Consider the following 24,886-nt stretch of genomic DNA (forward strand, 5'->3'; position numbering starts at 1 on the left):
GTGAATTTCTTAACCCCCTGAACTTGTTCATCAATTTGTATATTACTAACGGCAGACATTGCTAACTCACTGTTACTTTTCTGGCAATTCCTGCCCCCGCCCCCCCGATCTTCTTTATTATTGGCCCATTATTTATTTTTTATACTCATATAGGTTACAGAGAAAGAGTTGGTCACATCATTCATTGAAAGCCTAGATGCCCCATTGTCTTCTCCACACCATTGTCAGTTCTCACTGAGTGCAGCTCTTACTATACTCTAGTTTATATGCATTTTGATTTGATTTGATTTATTATTATCACATGTATTGAGATACAGTGAAAAGTATTGTTTCTCGTGCGCTATACAGACAAGGCATACCGTTCATAGAGAACAAAGGGGAGAAGGAAAGAATAGGGTGCAGAATATAGTGTTGCAGTTACAGATAGGGTGAAGAGAAAGATCAGCTTAATATGTGATAGGACCATTTAAAAGTCTGATGGCAGCGGGGAAGAATTTGCTCTTGAGTTGGATGGTACATGTTCTCAGACTTTTGTACATACCAATGAGTGTAAAATATCCCACCGTACACAGGCAGAAAGAAGCAAATTAAAACTTGTTCCTCTTGTCTGATACAGTGAAAAACTGCAACTGTGCAGCACGGTGGCGCAGTGGTTAGCACTGCTGCCTCACAGCGCCAGGGAGCAGGGTTCGATTCCAGCGTTGGGTGATGGTCTGTGTTGAGTTTGCATGTTCTCTCCATGTCTGCGTGGGCTTCCCGCAGGTGCTCTGGTTTCCTCCCACAGTCCAAAGGTGTATGTTAGGTCGATTGGCCATGGTACAATTGTCCCATAGTGTCCAAAGATGTGTAGGTTAGGGGGATCAGCCATGGGATAGGGTGGGGCAGTGGGCCTGGGTAAGATACTCTGTCAGAGTGTCTGTGCACACTTGATGGGCCAAATGGCCTCCTTCTGTACTGTAGGGATTCTATTCTATGACAGATTTGTGCCCCAATATTTCTCTTGCCTACAAATCAGTAAATAAACATGGTTTGGATGTTATGTAATCAATTCCAAACATACATTTGCCAATTCCCAGTCATTTGCACATTTTCTTGTCAAAGACACAACAACATTTTAAAGTATTTCTGTGATTTTATTTTATATTCATATTTCATATAGCATGAATCCTTAACAGGTTAGTATTAATGTTATAAACTAAATATTATATACACATGTAAAGTAAAAGTTCCATTAATGTGAAAAATGTTTGTTGCAAAAGAGATTATGCATCTGTAAAAATGTCTTTGTTTTTTCACAAATATAATTAGTGAATATATTAAAGTTTTGACACATTGGAAGTGTTTCAAGAATTTTCCTGTTATCCTGTGTCCATCAATGTAAGGCACATTGATAGCAGAAATGAAACATTTACAGATATCACTTTCAAATACAAACAGCTCAGGTACATCACAAGTTAGGTGTATAGTCAGTTTCCTCTTTTTCCCTACATACGGTGGCACAGTGGTTAGCACTGCTGCCTCACAGCTCCAAGGACATGGGTTTGATTCCCAGCTTGGGTCACTGCGTGTGTGGAGTTTGCACATTCTCCTTGTGTCTGCGTGGGTTTCCTCTGGGTGCTCCAGTTTCCTCCCACACTCCAAAGATGTGCAGGTTAGGTTGATTGGTCATGCTAAATTGCCTCTTAGTGTCCTGGGATGTGTAGGCTAGAGGAATTAGTGGGGTAAATGTGGGGGGTAGTGGGGGTAAGGCCAAGGTGGGATTGTGGTCGGTGCAGACTCATTGGGCCGAATGGCTTCCTTCTGCACTGTAGGGTTTCTATGATGACATTCAACATTTTACAAGTAGTCATCAGGAATTGATTAGATATAGGAACAGGCAGATTTTTTCCTCTTTAACCCAGGGATGAAATCAATGTGAAACTCCTACTGCTGTCCTAGTTTAGATTAGTTAATTTAAGAAAGGGAAGACCAAAACTGAAACTTCTTTGTATGTTTCAGTTCCATATTGAGCAGTGCACTTACAACAAAACTAAGTAAGAAGTCTCATAACACCAGCTTAAAGTCCAACAGGTTTATTTGGTATCACTAGCTTTCAGAGCGCTGCTCCAAAATCAGGTGAGTGGACACTCCCCAATCACTTGATGAAGGAACAGCGCTCCGAAAGCTCGTAATATCAAATAAACCTGTTGGACTTTAACCTGGTGTTGTGAGACTTCTTACTGTGCCCGCCCCAGTCCAACGCCGGCATCTCCACATCATAACAAAACTAAGTGGGGATTGACTATGACTGTTCTATTGGTCTGTAACCCTGAAACATAGGGACAGGAGGAGATCATTTCACTCCTCTAGCCATTGCACCATTCCACAAAATCATGGCTGATCTGTGATCTAACTCTATTTATTCATTTTTGCCCCGTACACCTTTGATTAATAAAAGCTGAATAATCTCACAATAGATCCAGCACCATCTGCCATTCACGGAAGAAAGTTCCAATCTAACTATTTTTGCACGTTTTAGTGTTTCCGAACTTTACTTTTCAAAGGACTTGCTCTAAGTTCTAGTCTGTGTCCCCTTGCCCTAGGCTCCCTAACCAGTGGAAATAGTCTCTGCCTAGCCTTCTTTTGTATCATCATAAGGAGATAAGTATTGCAAGACAAAAAAGATCAAAGTCCACCTAGATCACCTTCTCCCGCCCTGCTAGTTACATGATGTGACCGTAAGAGTTATTGATTAAGTAGAGCAATCAATCACTATCCACCAGTTTACAACAGACCCTGAAAGGAGAGAAACAAAAAATCTGTATGGTTCAGAGTTTGTAAGCTATAGGTCCAATGTCATCTATCCCTTCCAAGCGTACTACATTTACCACACATCGTCCATCTCAGATACTGGAACACAAAGTGCGACTTTGGAAAGAAATCTATTTTGTTTTTGATTACATTAATACCAATGACTTCCATGATTCATCCAGGAAATATGCTCCATAGATTGATTCACTGACTCAAAATGGGCCAAGGTGATGTGCTAACAACTTGCTTTTCTGTCAATATGATTCTGTAACGAATACATCAATTAGCTGAGGAAGATAGAGTTTCTTTTGCCTCTTCTCAATGGTGATGTTCCAACAACAGGGTGGCACAGTGGTCAGCACCGCTGCCTCACAGCACTAGGGACCAGGGTTCAATTCTAGCCTCGGGTCACTGTCTGTGTAGAGTTTGCACATTCTCCCCGTGTCTGCATGGGCTTCCACCGGGTGCCCCGGTTTCCTCCCACAGTCCAAAGATGTGCCGGTTAGGTGGATTGGCCATGCTAAACTGCTGCTTAGTGCTGAAGATGTGTAGGTTAGATGGATTAGCTATGGTAAATGGGTTATGGGCATAGGGGAAGGGAGAGTGCCTGGGTAAGACATTCTGTCAGAGAGTCAGTGCTGACGCGGTGGGCCAAATGGCATCTTCTGCACTATAGGGATTTTATGATTCTATGTCTAGGGTTAGGTGGATTGGCCATGCTAAATTGTTCCTTAGTGTCAGGGGGATTAGCTGGGGAAAATCCATGAGGTTATAGAGATAGGGCCTGGGTGGGATTGTGGTCGGTATGGACTCGATGGGCCACATGGCCTCCTTCTGCACTGTAGGATTCGATGATATGATCAATAACAGAATAATTTTTCAAACATTGTGTTCGTGTATCAGTAATGGGAGGTCAGGAATGGTTAAAACTGAACCTTAGTAGTGGTCCTGAGTTTTGAATTGGGAATGAAAGCTATAATGCTCTGGTCCACACCACACAACCTGAGCTCGTCAGAAACTGTTCTCAAGTGGAATCCAATGCACTAAATCTAATTATTATTGCTTATTCAGAGTGTAAAAAATCCTTTATAAAAAGTATAAGCCTTTGGTTGAAATTTTTTGATATGCCTGAGATCCTGTTTGTACAAACTGGTTCGATAAAGTCTAACGTTCTGCAAAGACACCGTGAAATCCAAATGGTATACGGACAGCAACTTCTGCTCTTCCTATCTCAGTGAAGGTCTTGGCATCAAGCACAAGCAGCAAACTGCTCTTATTCTGAAAAAAGACAACAACAAAATCTTCAGCAGAGATCAGAACAACAAAAAACACTAATGTCGCAATCTGATCCTTTCCAATCATGCTTTAAAATTAGTTTGTAGTTTGAGGGCATCATTGGCTGGCCAGCATTTCTTGCTCATCCCTAGTTGCCTTTGACAAGGTGATAGTGAGCCTTCTTCTTAAACCCACTGCAGTCCCTGAAGTGTAGGTACACCCACAGTGCTGTTAGTGAGGGAGTTCCAGGATTTTGTCCCAGCGACAGTGAAGGAACAGCAATACATTTCCAGGCAGAGGGACCTGGGTGTCCTCGTTCATGAGTCTCAGAAAACTAGCATGCAGGTACAGCAGATAATAAACAAAGCAAATAGAATGTTGCCATTTGTAGCTAAAGGAATAGAATATAAAGATAAGGAAGTATTGTTGCAGCTATACAAGGCATTGGTGAGGCCCCACCTGGAGTGTTGTGCACAGTTTTGGTCCCCGTATTTGAGGAAAGATGTAGTGACATTGGAGGCAGTTCAGAGGAGATTCATTGGATTGATTCCAGAGATGAAGGGTTTGTAATATGAAGAGAGATTGAACAGTTTAGGCCTATACTCTCTGGAATTTAGAAGAATAAGGGGAGATCAAATTGAGGTATAGAAGATGATAAAAGGTATGGATAAAGTAGCCGTGGAGCAGATGCTTCCTCTTGTGGGGCATTCTAGGATGAGAGGTCATAGTCTTAGGATAAGGGATAGCAAATTTAAAACAGAGTTGAGGAGAAACTACTTTCCCAAAGGGTTGTGAATCTGTGGAATTCGCTACCCCAAAGCGCGGTGGATGCTGGGACAGTGAGTAAATTTAAGGAGGAGTTAGACAGATTTTTAATTGGTAATGGGTTAAAAGGTTATGGGGAGAAGGCAGGAAAATCAGGATGGGACGCAAGTCAGCCATGATCGAATGGCGGACCGGACTCGATGGGTCGAATGGCCTAATTCTGCTCCTGTATCTTACGAACTTATGAAGTCAGGATGGTGAGTGACTCAGAGGGGAAATATACAAAGGATATTCCTTCAGGTAACTTTGATGAAGGACTATACCTGAAACATTAATCTTTTTGCTACCCTCATTTGTATTTCTATCCTTTGATGATTTTAAATAAAAACTCTTTGGAGAGACAATTACTTACCAACATTGATACATTTTACTGCTTAGTATTCCTCGCACAGAACTTGAAAGCACAGCAACAATTTTCTGTCCATTAATTTTAATGACTTGGAAATTGCATGACTGCTTAATCTCTATAAAGGCACTCCAGTCACACAAAACCTTGCTTTTAGAAAGCACCAGATCATAAAGTGTCATTTTTAATTTTTGTGTAAATTTAGCAGAACGCTGTGCTCAATGCAAAGACAAATTGGAAAATTTGTTGTATTGTAGTTCGATTGATGACTCACCTGCTTTCCATTGGGAATATGGGATCATTGAGTTAAAAATTAGCTTAAAAATTAAATATAAGATTGGTTTTCAGGTACCGCATTGGCAATATACTGGGAACCAGAATTGTCTGAAATTGGCAGGTTTCTGGTGAGCTGGAGACATGAATTGGACATGCAAATACAGTTTGATGATCAAAGCCTAATTTGGGTCAGGTGCCTGACCAGTAGTGGCCCTGAGGTAGGAGGTCATGAAGTCAACAGGTGTGAGCAGAGCATCATTGTGGAGCTGGAAGAAAGTCTTCCCCTCCTCCAGGCTCCTCATGAGAGAAAAAAATAAACATAAAGACACTGGGCGGGATTTTCCAGCCGCGCTCTCCACAACGCCCGAGGCCAACGGAACTTTGCATGGTCCGTGTCCTGCCCGCTACGATTCCCGTGGTGGGCAGGAAGGGAAAATTCCACCCCTGGGCCGAAAATTTCCCGACACTTGGTGCGGTAATCATAGCGGGCAAGACAGAGTATTTGGCGGATCACTTAAAAGGTCCATTGAGCTCGGGGGGGAATTTCTGGTCTTGGAGCACGCATGGCCAGAGAATCCCGCTCATATATTTTATTTGGAAGTTGCTAGTTAGGCCACAACAATCACTACTGTTCTTTCTGCCTGGTTTTGCAGAGGTGTCCTTAATAAGTATTAGGTCAATTATCAGCAAATGCAAAAGCCTTGATGCTTGTTTAAGGAATTCGAGGAACATGTCTGAATATTGTTCAACACTAACAGGGTGTTGGCATACTTCATGGTCAATGGGCCACGGGCAATTTAAGAGTAATTTCAGCAGAAGATTGATGGGGCGTCCAGACATGGAGGGAAGATAGAGGTGTATAAAATTATGAAAGGCATAGATAGGGTGAACGATGGGAAGCTTTTTCCCAGATCGGTGGTGACGTTCACGAGGGATCATAGATTCAAGGTGAGGGGATGGGGAGGTTTAACACGGATATCAGAAGGACGTATTTTACACAGAGGGTGTAATGCGCTGCCGGGCAAGGTGGTGGAGGCGGACACGCTGGGAACGTTTAAGACTTATCTAGATAGCCACATGAACGGAGTGGGAATGGAGGGATACAAAAGAATGGTCTAGTTTCGACCAGGGAGCGGCGCGGGCTTGGAGGGCCGAAGGGCCTGTTCCTGTGCTGTATTATTCTTTGTTCTTTGTTATTTGGAAATCCCAGTAGCGTCTCTGCCAAAGTCATTCTAGCCAATCGTGAGAAACCACTATTGGAAAATTGCCAATGTAATTTTTAAACTGTGATCCCGAATATCTGAACGTTCCACCTTGTGGCACCTTGGTCAACCTTGTCAGTTTCATTGATGGTATTGAAAATTTCATTGGAACAGGGAAAGTCCATTCATCTCCTCGAGCTTGTTCCCTCACCCAATTAGCTCAAGGATAATCAGTATCTTAATTCCATTTACCCACCTCAGTTCCATATCCCTCAATGCCCTTTCCTAATTAATTTTTTTAAAAATACAAAAATTAAGTTTAAATAGGTGACCTTAAAATATTGTCTTTTGGAAATAAACCTAACTTCTTTAACCTTCCCTTATGCTTTAAATACTGGAAAACCAAAATCATGCTTTCTGCTTGCCTTTCTGCTGTCTCAGAGTCAATAGTATCCTTCCTATGATTAAGAATAACTCCTTTAATTCTTTCATGGGATGTTAGCAGCTCTGGCAAGACCAGCATTTGTTGCCCATTCCCATAGACTGTGTGGCTTTGTAGAACTTTTCAGAGGGCAGTTAAAAGCCAGATTGCTGTGGCTCTGGAGTCACATGTAGGCCAGACCAGGTAAGTCACCTGATGAAGGGGCAGCGCTCCGAAGGCTCGTGACTCCACCCCAGTCCAACACCGGCATCTCCACATCAGACCAGGTAAAGACAGCAGGTTGCCTTCCCTAAGGACATTAGTGAACAAGATGGGTTCTTAATGACAATTGATGATGGTTTCAAGGCTTTCGTTACTCAGATGTCATCATTCCAGGTTTAATTAATTGAATTTAAATTCCATCAGCTGCTATGGTGGGATTTGAACTTGTGTTGAACCTAGAGCATTAGCCTGGCATTTGGAGCCACTGTCTCCCCCTTTGCAATTAGGCAAAATAGAAGGAAAAAAGTAGACTATGTGTTCTCATCAGAGGTTATTAGTAGCTAGATTTATAGCAGAATGTTACATGAAAAATATATGATCTCTCTCCCTGCAGAGGGATTGTCAAGACAGAGGGAGAGTAAAAAATGATAAATTTAGTCGGAAGGTATTGGGCGGAATTTTCCCATATTTTTTTCAAAGAGTCAGTTCTGGTGAGAAAACCTGACAGAATCCCGCTGGTGCCGATGGCAGGACATCTCACCAGATATTGGACCTCTAACAATGTTTTTTCCCACATGAATCACAGCGTGCTAGTGGAGACTTGCCTCAGATTCGCTTGCCCTGGGAAAACATAATCTCTGCAATCAGTGGGGCGCTCCTTTTAAAAACCTCCCCAGCACCTGTCCCAAGTCCAGTTGAGAAGATGGTTGCCGGGGAGCCAGCACCAAGATTCTCCGAGGGACCCCTGACCAAACTCTTGGATGGTGTGGAGCAGGGGCATGACAACCTCTTGCCGCATTCCCACAGACGCCCATCCATCAAGGTCATCACCCCCGCCTGGGGGGGCAGGGGTCACCATAGTGAGTGCCTGCTCGCTGCAGAAGAGGATGGGGCAGCAGTGCCACAAGATGATGAATGACCTGCTTGGCACAGCCAGGGTAAGTCTGCCTCCTTATGACTCCCGCCGCACCCCTTCGCACGTCCACGATGATCTCTCACCCAGCCACCTCATGGATTCCCAACACCTCTCATGGTGACCCCCCCCTCCCCTCAATGCGCCACTTCCCACCCCTACCCACCCCCCCCCCCACCACCCCCCCCACCCCCCCCCCCACCACCCCCTCCCCCCACCACCCCCCCCCCCCACCACCCCCCCCCCCCCACCACCCCCCCCCCCCCCACCACCCCCCCCCCCCACCCCCCCCCCCCACCACCCCCCCCCCCCCCCCACCCCCCCCCCCACCACCCCCTCCCACCCCCCCCCCCACCACCCCCTCCCCCCACCACCCCCCCCCCCACCCCCCCCCCACCCCCCCCCCACCCCCCCCCCCCACCACCCCCCCCCCACCCCCCCCCCCCCCCACCCCCTCCCCCCACCACTCCCCCCCCCCCCCCACCCCCCCCCCCCCCCCACCCCCCACCCCCCCACCTTCGGCCCAGTCGCTATTCTGATCTTCACATCCTCATTCCCATTCACCCCTCACGCATACCAAACTTCATCACCATCTGACCTGGCTGGACCCCTGTCTAAACTCTCCCCATCTGTTTCATTGCAGGACAAACTCGGGCATGAGAGGCACAGCCTGCTGGAGTCATGCCCAGGCCGAGATGCCTCAGTCACTTTGAGGAAGGGGTCCTTGAGTTGACTGGCGAGGAGCAGGATCCTTAAGACACACAGTCACGGTTCAAGCCTCACGCGAATTAACGTTCTGCCATCAGTTACTCCCCATGATGCAGTTCACAGGGGCCATCCATCTCGAACAGCCTGCCACACTGACACTAATCCCTGACAGTCCAACCTTTATAACTAGTGGGTTTGAACTTCCATACAGCTCATCCCCTTTGGCCTGACACTTCTGCCTGAGTGTGGGGTTAAATTATCGCAGCAGTCATCCTTCCCCATAGTGAGAGGGTGTTCAGACCTCCTGAGGCAGGGATGCACCCCTTAGTCTGCCACTCTGCCCTTGCAACCTGGCCTCTTACGGGACCCCTGCCAAGAACCTCACAGTCACCCCCAATGCTGACCCTTCATATTCACCTCCACCCACCCACTTTCCAGCTCCCACTTGGGAGGGGCAATTCCTCAGCAGCGATACGGTCACAAGCCCAGCGAGGAGGAGACGGGAAGCGCTGCTTGCATGCCAGCCGCCAGAACCCTTTAAACCTAGGGGCATCCAGACACGGAGGGAAGATGAGGCCTTCGAGAAACCCCTTCCCTTTGAGATGGCAACACTGAACTCCCCGCTGTTATAATGTAACCAATGGTAACGGGCTGTGAAGGTCAGCTGACCAGGTGGACAATGTAACCAATGGCAGAATGATGTGGTGGTCAGTTGACCAGCTGACCCAGTATAAATAAAAACCAGATGGGAATTGTGGTGAGCTTATATAATCCAGGGCATGGTCCAGTTGTTGGAGTAATGAAGTTTCTTTAGTAAACCTTTTTCTTTGATTTACTTTGTGAAGTTAGTTCTTTTATTGCTTGCAACTGAAGTATCCCTACTGTCAGATGAACATTTGGCCCCATCCCTCTCTCCTCAGACCAAAAGACAAAATGCTGGAAAATCTCAGCAGGTCCAGCAGCATCTGTAAGGAGAGAAAAGAGCTGACGTTGTGAGTCCAGATGACCCTTTGTCAAAGCACCTCTCTCCCCAGATGCAGGTTGAACTTATCTGGGTCCCCCGTGACCTCCACTGTCCCCCTCTGCCACTGGCACCAAGAAGGTAAGGGTGATCTGAGTGCTCACTTCTGATACCCACTTTGGAGGTGAGGTTGCCAGATTCTGGTTTTTAATAAAGCCATTGTAAGTGGTGTCAGCGTGACGTCACATCAGCACCCACTGAATATAGAATAGAATCATAGAATCCTAACAGTGCAGAAGAAGGCCATTCGGCCTATTGAGTCTGCACTGGCCACAATCCCACCCAGGCCCTAACCCCACTCATTATTCACTAGGTGGGGGTGTGGGAGGGGTGGAAAAGTCCCAGAGTGAGCACTCGCTAATGAGACGATAATGTATTAAAACGGGATTCCCAGCCTTCTGCGGCTTTTCTCAATTATTCTGCCGGCAACAGGGGCGGGGGGGTTGAAAGCAGAAATCATGATCTGGCCATCATGATTTCAACTGAAGTATCCCTACTGTCAGATGAACATTAGCGATCCTGCGCATCACTAACAAGCGCTCAAAACTGCCCTCCATGGTTATTAATAATTCCTGTTACCTACCTGATTTGGTGAAACGACGACGGATAAGATAATTCCATCATCCTCATCGACGCTGTTAGGAGATGGCACAAAGATGGGCTCTGATGGATAGTAACTTTCTTCTTTCCAAATCTGCAGAGGAAAAAAAAATGACAAGCTGAATTTACATTAACAAAGTGTCGATTGATGCACAAAATCATTCCGAGACACTTCACACAGCCAGAAGGAAAAAATACTGGATACTGAATGGATGAAAAGATGTATTTATGTAACATCTTTCATAACCTCAGGACATGATCAAAAAATGCTTCATAACCAATTACTTATGTAATCTTACGTAGAAAAGAAGAAAATATTAGGAAGGGTAACCAACAGGTTGGTTAAAAAGGCTTTTTAATTTTTTTTCCTGGGGTGTGGTCAGCATTTATTATGCCATCCCTAATGAAGATGGAGGCAAGTTGCCTTCTTGAACCGCTCCAGTCCATGTGGGGTAGGCATACCCACAAGGCTGCTGGGGAGGGAGTTCGAAGATTTTGACCCAGTGACTGTGAAGGAGTAAGGATGGTGTGTGGCTTGGTGGGGAACTTGCAGGTGGTTCCCATTGCCCTTGTGCTTCCGTATAGACTTGGGGGGGCTTCAAAATGGTAGATGATGATAGAGAGGGTTTGAGGAGGGAATCCCACAGCATGATGGGACCTTAACTGCAAGAGGCACAAACAACAACATTACCAATGGAAACAAATGTGGGTCAGTAAACACAGGGAATGAGTGAGAGGGAAGATACAGATAGAGTTTTCATAGAATTTCAAAGGCATTTTAAATAAAATAAGATTTGCATCGCTTATTATAAAATATAATCAGTTTATACCTTAAATTTCTTTGTTTCTACATCCATCTTTATAAGGGAATCTACAAATATATTGTTAATTCCACAGCCGTAGAAATATTTGTATTTCCTTGTATTATACTTTGCATAGTTAATCTGTGGAAATTCTAATCCGCCTTCATCCAACAGATTGTCATCGTGGAGCTCCTCAGACTCACACCAAATCTATAGGAGTCAAAGAAAAAGTTACTAATTTTATTGGCTTTTTTTGCTGAACAGGGAGTCCCCTTTAAGCACCATTTTATATCAATGATAATCATAAATAAAAACAAGCAGTCAAAATGCACCTCAGGTAAATCAACTCTGTGAAGAGAAATAAGTTGATAATTTAACGATGACCCCAGATAAGAGTTGGGTATTATTCACCTTAAATGCTTCCAAGTCAAGGAAATTCAGCATGACAATTCTTAACACAGCACAACACTGCTCAGTAATGTGTCCGCATCCTTAACTAGAATAGAATCCTGACTGTACGCTTCCACTTTCCACACCAGCCTGTGGTTTCCATAGCTGAAACAATCAATTTAGTTGAAGTCAATGCTTTCTTTCTATGGGAATAACTTGTTTTCAATTCTTTCACGGGATGTGCATGTGGTGAACCATCGTTGATTCCCACTGGATAGTACTGGGCCAGGGCTGGCCAGCACTATGGGAATGTATATAGGTTACTGTGGGATTGTACTAATGTTGTTGTTGGGCTAGGGTGGGATTGATACACCTGTGGTTGTTACTGTTGTGGCACATCCCAGTCGGGCTCCGCCTCCTGGGAGAGGTATAAGACCCCCTGCTCGGACGGGACCCCTTCAGTCTGGGATAGTGTGTTAAAGTTCTGATAGTTCCATTGTTAGTTAATAAAAGCCTTCTTTTACAGAAGCTTTGAGCCTCGTGTCCAATTGATGCGCATCAGTGCATATTGCTGGCTCGGCCCTGGCAGCACAGCTGTTAGCACTGCTGCCTCTCAGCGCCAGGGATCCGGATTCGATTCCTGGCTTGGGTCACTGTCTGTGCGGAGACTGCACGTTCTCCCCGTCTCTGCGTGGATTTCCTCTGGATGCTCCGGTTTCCTCCCACAGTCTGAAAGACGTGCTGCTTAGATGCATTGGCCATGCTAAATTCTCCCTCAGTGTACCGAAGAGGTACACTGAGGGAGTACACTGAGTAACTGCATTGCAGTGTTAATGTAAGCCCACTTGTGACTCATAAATAAACTTAAACATAAAATTTAATTGCCCTCGAGAAGGTGATGGTGAGCCACTGCCTTGAACTGCTGCAGTCTGTGTGGTGTAGGTACGATGATGTGGAGATGCCGGCGTTGGACTGGGGTAAACACAGTAAGAAGTTTAACAACACCAGGTTAAAGTCCAACAGGTTTATTTGGTAGCAAAAGCCACACAAGCTTTCGAGGCTCTAAGCCCCTTCTTCAGGTGAGTGGGAATTCTGTTCACAAACAGAACTTATAAAGACACAGACTCAATTTACATGAATAATGGTTGGAATGCGAATACTTGCAACTAATCCAGTCTTTAAGAACACACCAGCAGGAATGTTTGGGAGGGAGTTCCAGGATTTTACCCCAGCGACGGTGAAGGAACGGCAATATATTTCAAAGTCAGGATGGTGAGTGACTTGGGGGGGAACTTGCAAGTGTTGGTGTGCCCACGCATGTACCTTCTGCCCCATGTACTCTATGAAGGAATGCTTTGTCTGTATAGCTCGCAAGAAGCAACACTTTCCACTGAATCCCAATACATGTGACAATAATAAATCCAATCAAATCAAAAAAAGTTTCAAATACAGGAAGTTAAAGGCATAGATTTTCACTACAGCAGAGAGGCTGTCAACATCCTACCTGTGGGTGGACATTTTTAACGGTCACATTCGCAAAGCTGGGAAATCTCCCGACTCTGATCACCAGACTGGGGATGAAAATTTGGATCAAAGAGAATGCTAAAGATATTAAAGAGTATATTTAAATTTGGATCTCATTATGTAAGTGAGCTGACCGCAAACATGAAGTAGTCTATTTTGAATAAGATTGAGTATTTTAACACAAAGGTAATCAGTAGTGAACATACCTTTCCATCAGCCTTTCTGAATATGCCTGCGCTGCTGTATGTCAAAGTATTGAGGTTCTGATCAATAGGAGTGTCAGAATTGATGTTTAAAGGTAAGACAAATCTCCGTGGAAAACTTTTCGGTAAAGTATTGTAGACCTAAAGCAGAACAATAATTTGAATGAATTAGGGAAACTAAAATTCACACTAAGGAGGGAGATAAAAGTTATCAACCACAATAGGAAGAAACTGTGGGTGAATATTGGTCAGTCTATAATGTTCAGTCTATCAGTGTATACTGGTCAGTCTATAATGTTCAGTCTATCAGTATATAATGTTCAGTCTATCAGTGTATAATGTTCAGTCTATAATGTTCAGTCTATCAGTATATAATGTTCAGTCTATAATGTTCAGTCTATCAGTATATAATGTTCAGTCTATCAGTGTATAATGTTCAGTCTATCAGTGTATAATGTTCAGTCTATCAGTGTATAATGTTCAGTCTATAATGTTCAGTCTATCATTGTACAATGGTCAGTCTATCAGTGTATAGTGGTCAGTCTATAATGGTCAGTCTATCCAACATTGTATGCCACCTCTATGAGCGAAAATTACCCTGCAATCTTTTAGGACCTACAATATTGGTATGATTGGTCAAGTGCTCCTACATATGAGCTAGATTCATAATTGATATTCTGCACGATGTCACAGTGGTTAGCACTGCTGCCTCACATTGCCAGGGACCTGGGTTTGATTTTCGGCTTGGGTCACTGCCTGTGTGGAGTCTGCACGTTCTCCCCATGTCTGCATGGGTTTCCTCCGGGTGCTCCGGTTTCCTCCCACGGTCTGAAAGATGTGCTGGTTAGGTGCATTGGCCGTGCTAAAATTCTCCCTCAATGTACCTGACCAGGCACCTACGGGATTTTCACAGTAACTTCATTGCAGTGTTAATGTAAGCCTACTTGTGACTAATAAATAAACTTTATGTCAGACTCCTATTTAGTGACTACAGCTCAGCCTTCAACACCATTATCCCAACAAAACTCATCTCCAAACTCCACGGTCTCGGGCTCAGCTCCTCCCTCTGCGACTGGATCTTAGATTTCCTAACCCACAGACTTCAAGGTGATGTCACCCAAGGATAGGTGACAACACCTCCGCCACGATTATCCTCAACACCGGTGCCCCACAAGAATGTGTCCTCAGCCCCTTACTATACTCCTTGTACACCTATGACTGTGTGGCCAAATTCCACTCCAACTCCATTTTCAAGTTTGCTGATGACACCACCGTAGTGGGTCGGATCTCAAACAATAATGAGACAAAGTACAGGAAAGAGATAGAGAATCTGGTGAACTGGTGCGGCAACAATAATCTCTCCCTCAACGTCAACAAAATGAAGCAGATAGTTATTGACTTCAGGAAGCGTAGAGGAGAACATGCCCCTGTCTACATCAGCGGGGACGAAGTAGAGCTTCAAGTTTCTAGGTGTTTAAATCACCAACAATCTGTGCTGGGCTCTGACGAAGAATTATCCAGACTTGAAACGCTGGCTCTGTTCTCTCTCCACAAATGCTGTCAGACGCGCTGAGATTTTCCTCATTTTTAGTTTTTGTTTCAGATTCCAGCATTCGCAGTATTTTGCTTTTACATTAACCTGTCCTGGTTCCCCCCATGCCGACACTATAATTAAGAACGCTTCTACTTTCTCAGGAGACTAAGGAAATTTGACGTGTCAGCTACGATTCTCACCAACTTATACAGATGCACCACAGAAAGCATTCTTTCTGGTTGTATCACAGCTTGGTATGGCTCCTGCTCTGCCCAAGACTGCAAGAAACTACAAAGTGAACATAACCCAGTCCATCAAGCAAACCAGCCTACCATCCATTGACTCTGTCTACTCTTCCCGCTGCCTTGGAAAAGCAGCCAGCATAATTAAGGACCCCATGCACCCCGGACATTCTCTCTTCCACCTTCTTCCGTTTGGAAAAAGATACAGAAGTCTCAGCCGACTCAAGAACAACTTCTTCGCTGCTGCCATCAGACTTTTAAATGGACCAATCTTGAATTAAGTTGATCTTTCTCTACACCCCATCTGTGACTGTAAAACTACATTCTACACCCTTTCCTTCTCCTCTATGTGATCTACGAACGGTGTGCTTTGTCTGTATAGCCTGCACGAAACAATACTTTTCACTGTATGCTAATACATGTGACAATAATAAATCAAATCAAAAAGATCCCTCAACCATTTTTTGATTTTTCCTAACCATTCATTTTTCTTTGCTCCTCCTCTGAAAGAGTGGGGCAGCTACAATAGGGAATCATTCCACGTCTGATTGGTTTGCTAAATAATTTCCACTCTTCAAGTAAAAATAGGCAACTACATGCACACAACACACATACAAACACATACAGCTGAAAGCTAGAACTGGTTAAAGGTATGACAGCAACTTGCATTTATATAGCACCTTTAAGTCCAAAGATACTTCACAAGAGTGTTGTCAAAAGAAAATCGGAAACAAGAGCTACATAAATAAGTATCAGGACAGGTGGTCAGAAGCTTTGTCAAAGAGATAACTGTTAAGGAGTCCCTTAATGGGTAGAGAGAGATAGAGTAGCAGAGATTTTATGAGAGATTCCCAGAGTTTAGGGCCTGGGTAGCTGAATGCAATGTTGCCATGTTGGAAACATGAGAATTGGAGGAACACGTTCAGAGACTTTTAGAGCAGGAGAAGATTACAGAGATATGGAGCTGGAGGAGGTTACAAAGACAGGGAGCTGGGGGAGGTTACAGAGACAGGGAGCTGGAGCAGGCTTCAGAGACAGGGAGCTGGAGGAGGTTACAGAGATATGGAGCTGGAGGAGGTTTCAGAGATATGGATCTGGAGGAGGTTACAGAGATAGGAAGCTGGAGGAGGTTACAGAGATATGGAGCTGGAGCAGGTTACAGAGACATGGTGCTGGAGGAGGTTACAGAGATATAGAGCTGCACAAGGTTACAGAGATAGGGAGCTGGAGCAGATTACAGAGATATGGAGCTGGAGGAAGTTACAGAGACAGGGAGCTGGAGAAAGTTAGAGACAGGGAACTGGAGGAAGTTACAGAGATGGGAAAGGTTGAGGGATTTAAAAACAAGGATGAGAATTTTAAATTCGAGACATTGATAAATGGAGTCAACAGGAGCAGGTTAATGGGTATAAGGCTTTTTGTGTAAGTTAGGGTGTGGGAGATGAGTTTTGGATAAGTTCAGGTTTATCAAGGGCGAAGGTGGGAGGCTAACAAGGAATGCATTAAAATCGTCAAGTTTAGAGATAAAAAAGGCATGATGTGGATTTGAGCAGCAGATGACTGAAGAATGGTCAGGGACTGGTGATGTTACAGAGATGCAAGCAAGGGGTCCTGCCTGAACGGAAATAGGGTGAGAACCTCATCTCGGGGTCAAACAGAATGCCAAAGTTCCGAGAATCTGTTGAACTTCAGACAATGGCCAGGAAGGTGGAATTGTGGTGATGGGTATGGAACAGAGTTTGTGAAACTTGCAATGATCATATTACTAACCAGATTATACATTTTGTGCTTGATGTACATCAATTCGACATGCTTGGTTTTATTGGTCAGAACACTGAAAACAGGAGTTAGGACATCTTGATGAAGTTGTACAAGACATTGGTAAGGCCACACTTGGAATACTGTGTACAGTCCTGGTCACCTTATTATAGAAAGGATGTCATTAAACGAGAAAGAGTGCAGAAAAGATTTACTGGGATGCTACCGGGACTTGATGGTTTGAGTTGTAAAGAGAGGCTGGATGGACTGGAACTTTTTTCCCTGGAGCGTAGGAGGCTGAGGGGTGATCATATAGAGGTCTATAAAATAATGAGGGGCATAGATCAGCTAGATAGTCAACATCTTTTCCCAAAGGTAGGGGAGTCTAAAACTAGAGGGCATATGTTTAAGGTGAGAGGGGAGAAATACGAAAGGGTCCAGATGGGCAATTTTTTCACACAGAGGATGGTGTGTGTCTGGAACGAGCTGCCAGAGGCAGTAGTAGAGGTGGGTATAATTTTGTCTTTGAAAAAGCATTTAGACAGTTACATGGGTAAGAAGGGTTTGGAGGGATATGGGCCAAATGAGGACAATTGGGACTAGCTTAGTGGTAAAAACTGGGTGGCATGGACAAGTTGGGCCCAAGGGCCTGTTTCCATGCTGTAAACCTCTATGACTCTATGATAACCGTTGATATAAAATAACCAGTAATGATATGGACTGTTCATGCTGAGACACTGGAGGACTGTCACTGTGATGTGTTACTCTGTCATCGAGCATTTTGCCTGCGCTACACTGGTATATGTGTAATAAATTGATATTCAAATTGTCGCTAGCTATTATTTGTAACATCCATACATGCACTGACTTGGCAACAAAAAAATACTCTTCTTTCATATCTATCTCATCTCCTATACATTCTAAGTTGCTTATTTGCCCCCTCTTTCAGCTATGTATGATCTCCTCACCAAAAGGCTAGGAAGGCAACCTGATGCACTACACCCCAGGGTTCTAAAAGAGATAGCTGAGGAAATTGTGGAGGCATTGGTGGTGATCTTTCAGGAATCACTGGAGGCAGGGAAGGTGCCAGAGGACTGGAAGGTAGCTAATGTAACATCACTGTTTAAGAAGGGAGGGAGGCAGCAGACGGGAAATTATAGGCCGGTTAGCCTGATTGGCAAGATTTTAGAGTCCATTATTAAAGATGAGATCGCGGACCACCTGGAAGTTCATGATAAAATGGGACTGAGTCAGCACGGCTTTGTCAAGGGAAGGTCATGTCTGACAAATCTGTTAAAGTTCTTTGAGGAGGTAACAAGGAAGTTAGATAAAGGAGAACCAGTGGACATGATTTATTTAGATTTCCAGAAGGCCATTGACAAGGTTCCGCATAGGAGACTGTTAAATAAGTTAAGCACCCATGGTGTTAAGGGTAAGATCCTGGATATAGGATTGGCTGACTGGCAGAAGGCAGAGAGTGGGGATAAAGGGGTCTTTCTTAGGATGGCAGCTGGTGACTAGTGGTCTGCCTCAGGGGTTGGTGCTGGGACCACAACTTTTCACAATATACATTAACGATTTGGAAGAAGGAACTGAAGGCACTGTTGCTAAGTTTGCAGATGATACAAAGATATGTAGAGGGACAGGTAGTATTGAGCAAACAGGGGGGCTGTAGAAGGACTTGGACAGGTTAGGAGAGTGGGCAAAGAAGTGGCAGATGGAATACAATGTGGAAAAGTGTGAGGTTATGCACTTTGGAAGGGGGAATGGAGGCATAGACTATTTTCTAAATGGGAAAATGCTTAGGAAATCAAAAGCACAAAGGGACTTGGGAATCCTTGTTCAAGATTCTCTTAAGGTTAACGTGCAGGTTCAGTTGGCAGTTTGGAAGGCAAATGCAATGTTAGCATTCATGTCGAGAGGGCTAGAATACAAGAGTAGGGGTGTACTTCTGAGGCTGGATAAGGCTCTGGTTAGACCCCATTTGGAGTATTGTGAGCAGTTTTGGGCACCGTATCTAAGGATGTGCTGGCCTTGGAAAGGGTCCAGAGGAGGTTCACAAGAATGATCCCTGGAATGAAGAGCTTGTCATATGAGGAATGGTTGAGGACTCTGGGTTTGTGCTCTTTGGAGTTTAGAAGGATCTTATTGAAACTTACAGGATACTGTGAGGCCCGGATAGAGTGGACATGGAGAGGATGTTTCCACTAGTAGGAAAAACTAGAACCAGAGGGCACAACCTCAGACTAAAGGGACAATCCTTTACAACAGAGATGAGGAGGAATTTCTTCAGCCAGAGAGTGGTGAATCTATGGAACTCTTTGCCGCAGGAAGCTGTGGAGGCCAGGTCATTGAGTGCCTTTAAGAAAGAGATCGATAGGTTCTTGATTAATAAGGAGGTCAGGGGTTATGGGGAAAAGGCAGGAGAATGGGGATGAGAAAAATATCAGCCATGATTGAATGGCGGAGCAGACTCGATGGGCCGAGTGGCCTAATTCTGCTCCTATGTCTTATGGTCCCCGCCCTTTGCTACACAAGAATGGCTGGAGTGAACTCGTGATACAGCACTGATTCTTCCTCCCACCAGAATTCATTTTCTGCAAATATTGACGACGCAACAGAAATCGGGACTCATTGCATGAGGCAGTAAAGCACCGAGCCAATGGTGTAATCAAATTGTGCATTAACCAACTGTACCACATCTCATTATAAAAAGAAAATAGCAACACAAAGCTCTTTCTGCCATCCAACGTTCCAATTGAGTTTTGTTTCTTTTTCGCAAGGGGAATAAATAAATTCTGTCTCTTTGGATAATTAGGATCTGTGAGTGTGTTGTGTTTTGAACCAAACAACACCGTCACAGTGGCTCAGTGGTTAGCACTGCTGCCTCACAACGTCAGGGACCCGGGTTCAATTCCGGCCTCTGGTCACTGTCTGCGTGGAGTCTGCACGTTCTCCCCGTGTCTGCGTGTGTTTCCTCTGGGTGCTCCGGGTTTCCTCCCACACTCCAAAGATGTGCGGATTAGGTTGATTGGCCGTGCTAAATTGACCCTAGTGTCAGGAGGATTAGCAGGGTAAATGTGTGGGGTTACGTGAATAGGGCCAGGATGGGTTTGTGGCTGGTACAGACGCGATGCGCCTAATAGCCTCCTTCTGTACTGTAGGGATTCTATGAACATTGTGCTAAACACAAAATGCATCCAGTCCTAAAGATTGTGTAGTAACAACCACTGACACATTGAAACTATATAAAATGAAGTTTCATTATTGCCTCATCCAGCGCTTCTCCAGTCTGGCACATATTTTGCAGGGTTATCTGATTGAAAACATTGCCATCGACCAAACAGCAGAGATCAAGAACAATAAAGCCATTATCTTCAAAGGCATTGATTTGATGGAATGTACTGAAGGCTTTGGCGTAATACTTGAAAGGACACATCTGTAAAAGGAAAGTGGAAATGTTTAGGTACAAGAAAATATAATTTGGCTCACCGAGGTTGTCCCTATTGATAAAATTAATTTAAAAAAAATACCAACCGTAATATATTCCATTAATAAAGAATACAAAACTGTGTTTACTTTTTCTTTCTCCTTGTCTTGAAAGCATTAATTTACAATTCTATCATAAAATATTCATCCAGTGTTTGAAAGGTTGATACATCATTAATGTGAATGAACACATTCCCTTATTGTTTGCAAAGTAGATTAATCATACGCGTGAGGGGTTTAGTGGTGGTGGTATGTTACAGTTCACTGGGAGTCTGAGTTGTTGTGGCAGCATACACTTTTACATGTATGTTGGAGCCTGGATCTATAGATAATGAAGGTAGATGCTCCAACAGTCTTTCCATCACATGGCTGAGCAGGAATCTCTTCCGCAGTTACCATTTGTGTGCGTTGGTCAAATTTACAGGTTGATACCCAACCTGTTTAGAAATCATAGAAACCCTACAGTGCAGAAGGAGGCCATTCGGCCCATCGAGTCTACACCGACCACAATCCCACCCAGGCCCTACCCCCACATATTTTACCCACTAATCCCTCTAACCTATGCATCCCAGGACTCTAAGGGGCAATTTTTTAAACCTGGCCAATCAACCTAACCAGCACATCTTTGGACTGTGGGAGGAAACCGGAGCACCCGGAGGAAACCCACGCAGACACGAGGAGAATGTGCAAACTCCACACAGACAGTGACCCGAGCCGGGAATCGAACCCGGGACCCTGGAGCTGTGAAGCAGCAGTGCTAAACACTGTGCTACCGTGCCGTGCCGCCCTTATGAACACATTATGTTTGCCTCCTTTATGAACACATTATTCTTAACCATCAAGTGGGACTCAAATCCAGAGTTTCAGATGCAGGGAGAACATGCAGTTATGCCACAAGACCCTCCTGTGTGGAGGGTCTTGTGGCACAATGAGTAACATGGTGCCAACCCTCTGCTAGCATCTCCTTTCGACACAGAAAAACAGAGGTGAGAATCTCGAGAGGAATTTTAACTCCCTCTGAACACAGAAACTGGGCAGCATGGGTGTTAAATCCAAGCAGTGTATTCTCTGCTTGCTTCCCACCCTGCGGCCATTTTAATGCTACTGTGTTCTTAGGGTTGTGATTGGGTGCTGAGGAACCTGTTTAACTCAGTTGTGAGCATCCTGAATTATTGTAAGTATCATGTCATTAGAATACTGATGCAATTTTAACTGAGCAGAACATAGAGCGTGGATGCTCCACACAGAGTAACCCATGGACTCTCAGTGAAGTCCATTGGATAAGTATAGGGCTTAACTTTGTGAAGCCAAGCCTGTTCACCTGGTCTCAACAAGAGGCTGACGCACTGATCCGTCAAACTTGGAGTGGCTGAGTTTAGCTAACTCAGCAGTGACTAGAGATCAAACAGGGACAATCTTCACCTGGAACACCCAGTGTTTAGGATGAGACATATATTTACTGACAGGATGTGGAAAAGATTGAAAGGGTGCAGAGGAGATTTACAAGGATGTTGCCTGGATTGAGTGGCATGCCTTATGAGGATAGGCTGAGGGAGCTCGGTCTTTTCTCTTTGGAGAGACATAGGATGAGAGGAGACCTAATAGAGGTGTATAAGATGTTCAGAGGCATAGATCGGGTGGACTCTCAGAGGCTTTTTCCCAGGGTGGAAATGGCTGCTACAAGAGGACACAGGTTTAAGGTGCTGGGGGGTCGGTTCAGGGGAAATGTTAGGGGGAAGTTTTTTCACACAGAGGGTGGTGAGCGAGTGGAATCGGCTGCCGTCAGTGGTGGTGGAGGCAAACTCAATAGGGTCTTTTAAGAGACTCCTGGATGAGTACATGGGACTTAATAGGATGGAGGGTTATAGGTAGGCCTAAAAGGTAGGGATATGTTCTGCACAACTTGTGGGGCCGAAGGGCCTGTTTTGTGCTGTAGTTTTCTATGTTTCTATGACAGAACTACTGAGAGAGTTCCTTGGCTATCCCTTTAATTATTCCCATTATTCAGCCAAAAGAGCAGCTGGATGACTTGTTCAAAGGCCTAGTCTAATGCTGCTTTTGACTTGATATTAAAGGAGCATGCAAAAAGACAGACAAAGGGTAGCCTAGCTGCCCAGAATTTTCTTCCTGCCAATGGGAACATATTTAGTCCCCATCTGTAAGCCTCCTGACAACAGGATGGGCTACCTGGCTCAGCATGTTGGGATATCGTTGTTTTGTCACATCCTCGAATTCCATCGAAAATCTGTACTTGCTGTTGATTAAGTGCTGCATGTATAATCTCAAAACACTGAACGGTTAGCTCTGTCCTACTGCAAAACTGACTCATGTTTGGTACGGAAATTATATCAGCATATTAAAAAAATGCTCCAAATCCGCAGAGGTGTAATAAGGTTGGTGTGTTACCTCTCCCGTGTGTTTATTAGCTACGTGGATAATGGTGTTGAGTTCTGGCATCCAGTCCATGGCACAGCTCACACTCTTACCGCTGAGGCTGGACGTGAGAATTTTCAGTACGTTTATTTTCAGCGGTTGCTCAACAAAGATGATATAGTTTTCGGACATTCCTTTTCATGGAAAAGTAAACTGTTATTAGCATAATTTTATCAAGCTTAATACATTCATTCATCATTTTACCACTTTTGTGTGCAAGAGTTGTGATGACTTCAAACAGGCAATTGAGGTTGGCCTGCTTGAGTATGAACTCCCTGGCTGATTCCTTCCCACTGGGCACTGCAGGGGCTGGGGTGCATCGTTGACCCCTTTCATCACATTTTAATTTGATGTTTCAAGTTTCCTTTAACGCCTTGTCTTTTGTGTCGGGCGGCTCCCCTCCTTTTAGGAGCTGCCCCTTTTAATTTGTCCCTGAGTTAATTTGAGTTTGTTTAATTGGTTGGACCACAAAAGAGGTCCCTGATTGATTTTTTTATTCCTCACAGGAAACAAGAATCAAAGTTATAATCGGATATATTGTGTTCTATGTACAACAGATGGTTCTATGTGCACCAGAGAGGGGGAATATTATTTTGAAGGTCAGAAAGCCAATTTTCTGCAATTTCAAAAGTAACTTGTGTTTGATCTGCTATTTAATAAAGTTTTATCACTTGGAACTGGGATTAATGATTGTAACATTGCACTAAGGTGAAAGAGATTTCAAAGTTCTGGGAAGTTCATTTCATGCCACGATGTGGTAGTAGAGATATTGAATGTAGATGCCTTGAGCTGAAAAATGCAGGGCCAGACTGAGTTTTGAGTGCATCTACTGCTTATATTCCATGTTTACTGTCCTGTATCCACTCTTGAGACAATTGTGATTCGTCACAGGGGCATTGGAAATGGAAGCAGGAATCCGCGAGCCTGCCCTGACTTTCCGTAAGATCAGGATTGATCTCCTATCTCAGTTCACAATCCCATCTCCTCTTCCCATCATTTGTTCAACACAGTAAGAAGTCCCTGATTGATTCTTAATTGATGGCCCAACCATGTCCTGTATTTAAACAGGAGTGTCAGTCTCTCTGGACTCCTGACGCAGATAGCACACTGTGAGCACTCTGTCTGGTATGGTGGAATCTTGTAAATAAAGGAACATTGGTGACGGGGCTTTCACCTCCATGGACTTATTACAGAGTCTGATAAACCTAGGCTGGAATGTTACCACCATTCACACCGATGGGATTTTCCCGACACGCTGCAGTGAACGGAGATTTGGCTGGGCGCCAGATTCTCCAACTTTGCTGCAGCGTGGCATGAATGGCCAGTAAGATCGCAACACTAATAATGAAATTAGGGTCATTGGGTCTCCCTGAAGGAAATGTATGTCCGTGAGGAGCAGGGATCGGTTATCTGAAGTTCTCTTATAGTCTATGCTACCCCCCGGAATCTCTGAACTGAACCATCTTCCCAAATCACAGACGTCAATGCATGGACCGCACACAGAAGCAGGCAAGTTAAAGGAATATACATCATTATGCAAGCAATCCTTACAAATAGTAACAAAACATAAGAGTTACTCACTTGGTGGATTTGTCGGCTTCCCTTATTCTTTAATGTAGGGAAATGTACAAATCAAGTCACACTCTATGCTGGTAAGTAGAAGGCGTGAGAACCAAAGCTATCATAGTCTTTTTTTAAAATCAAATCTTCACACACGCACTATTTTTCCCCTTGGGGAATCGTGGGGGATGTGATGGGAGGATTTCTGAGCTGATAATCAGTCCGTTGAACCGTATTATGAATGCTCCTTCCATGGCCAATAAGTCCTGGTGTTGGAGCTGAACCTGGAGCTTCTGGTCCGGAGGTAGGGATTGTACCTTGCACCGCAAGACCTACTTCTGTAATAGTGAG

At 44.4% G+C, this 24,886-nt stretch overlaps 1 protein-coding gene across 5 annotated transcripts in view; it reads right to left on the reverse strand.

Annotated features, from left to right (window-relative positions):
* Nucleotides 1-208: 208 nt before the first annotated feature.
* The window catches only part of LOC144479947 (carotenoid-cleaving dioxygenase, mitochondrial-like), a 52,542-nt gene continuing 27,864 nt past the window's right edge, over nt 209-24,886 (reverse strand). For 3 of the 5 annotated variants that reach the window (XM_078199029.1, XM_078199032.1, XM_078199031.1), the window contains exons 7-12: nt 22,949-23,109; nt 20,325-20,492; nt 13,523-13,660; nt 11,430-11,612; nt 10,583-10,693; nt 209-4,068 (exon numbers count right to left, since the gene is read on the reverse strand). In XM_078199029.1, coding sequence (XP_078055155.1) covers nt 3,955-4,068; nt 10,583-10,693; nt 11,430-11,612; nt 13,523-13,660; nt 20,325-20,492; nt 22,949-23,109 — 875 coding nt within the window. In that variant the 3' untranslated portion in view covers nt 209-3,954. Of the gene's footprint in view, nt 4,069-7,898; nt 7,979-9,826; nt 9,944-10,582; nt 10,694-11,429; nt 11,613-13,522; nt 13,661-20,324; nt 20,493-22,948; nt 23,110-24,886 lie in introns of those variants that run through there. The other 2 variants (XR_013495588.1, XM_078199030.1) reach the window with 2 other exon arrangements.

Source organism: Mustelus asterias, chromosome 27 (assembly GCF_964213995.1).
Source record: "Mustelus asterias chromosome 27, sMusAst1.hap1.1, whole genome shotgun sequence".
Taxonomy (NCBI): Eukaryota; Metazoa; Chordata; class Chondrichthyes; order Carcharhiniformes; family Triakidae; genus Mustelus; species Mustelus asterias.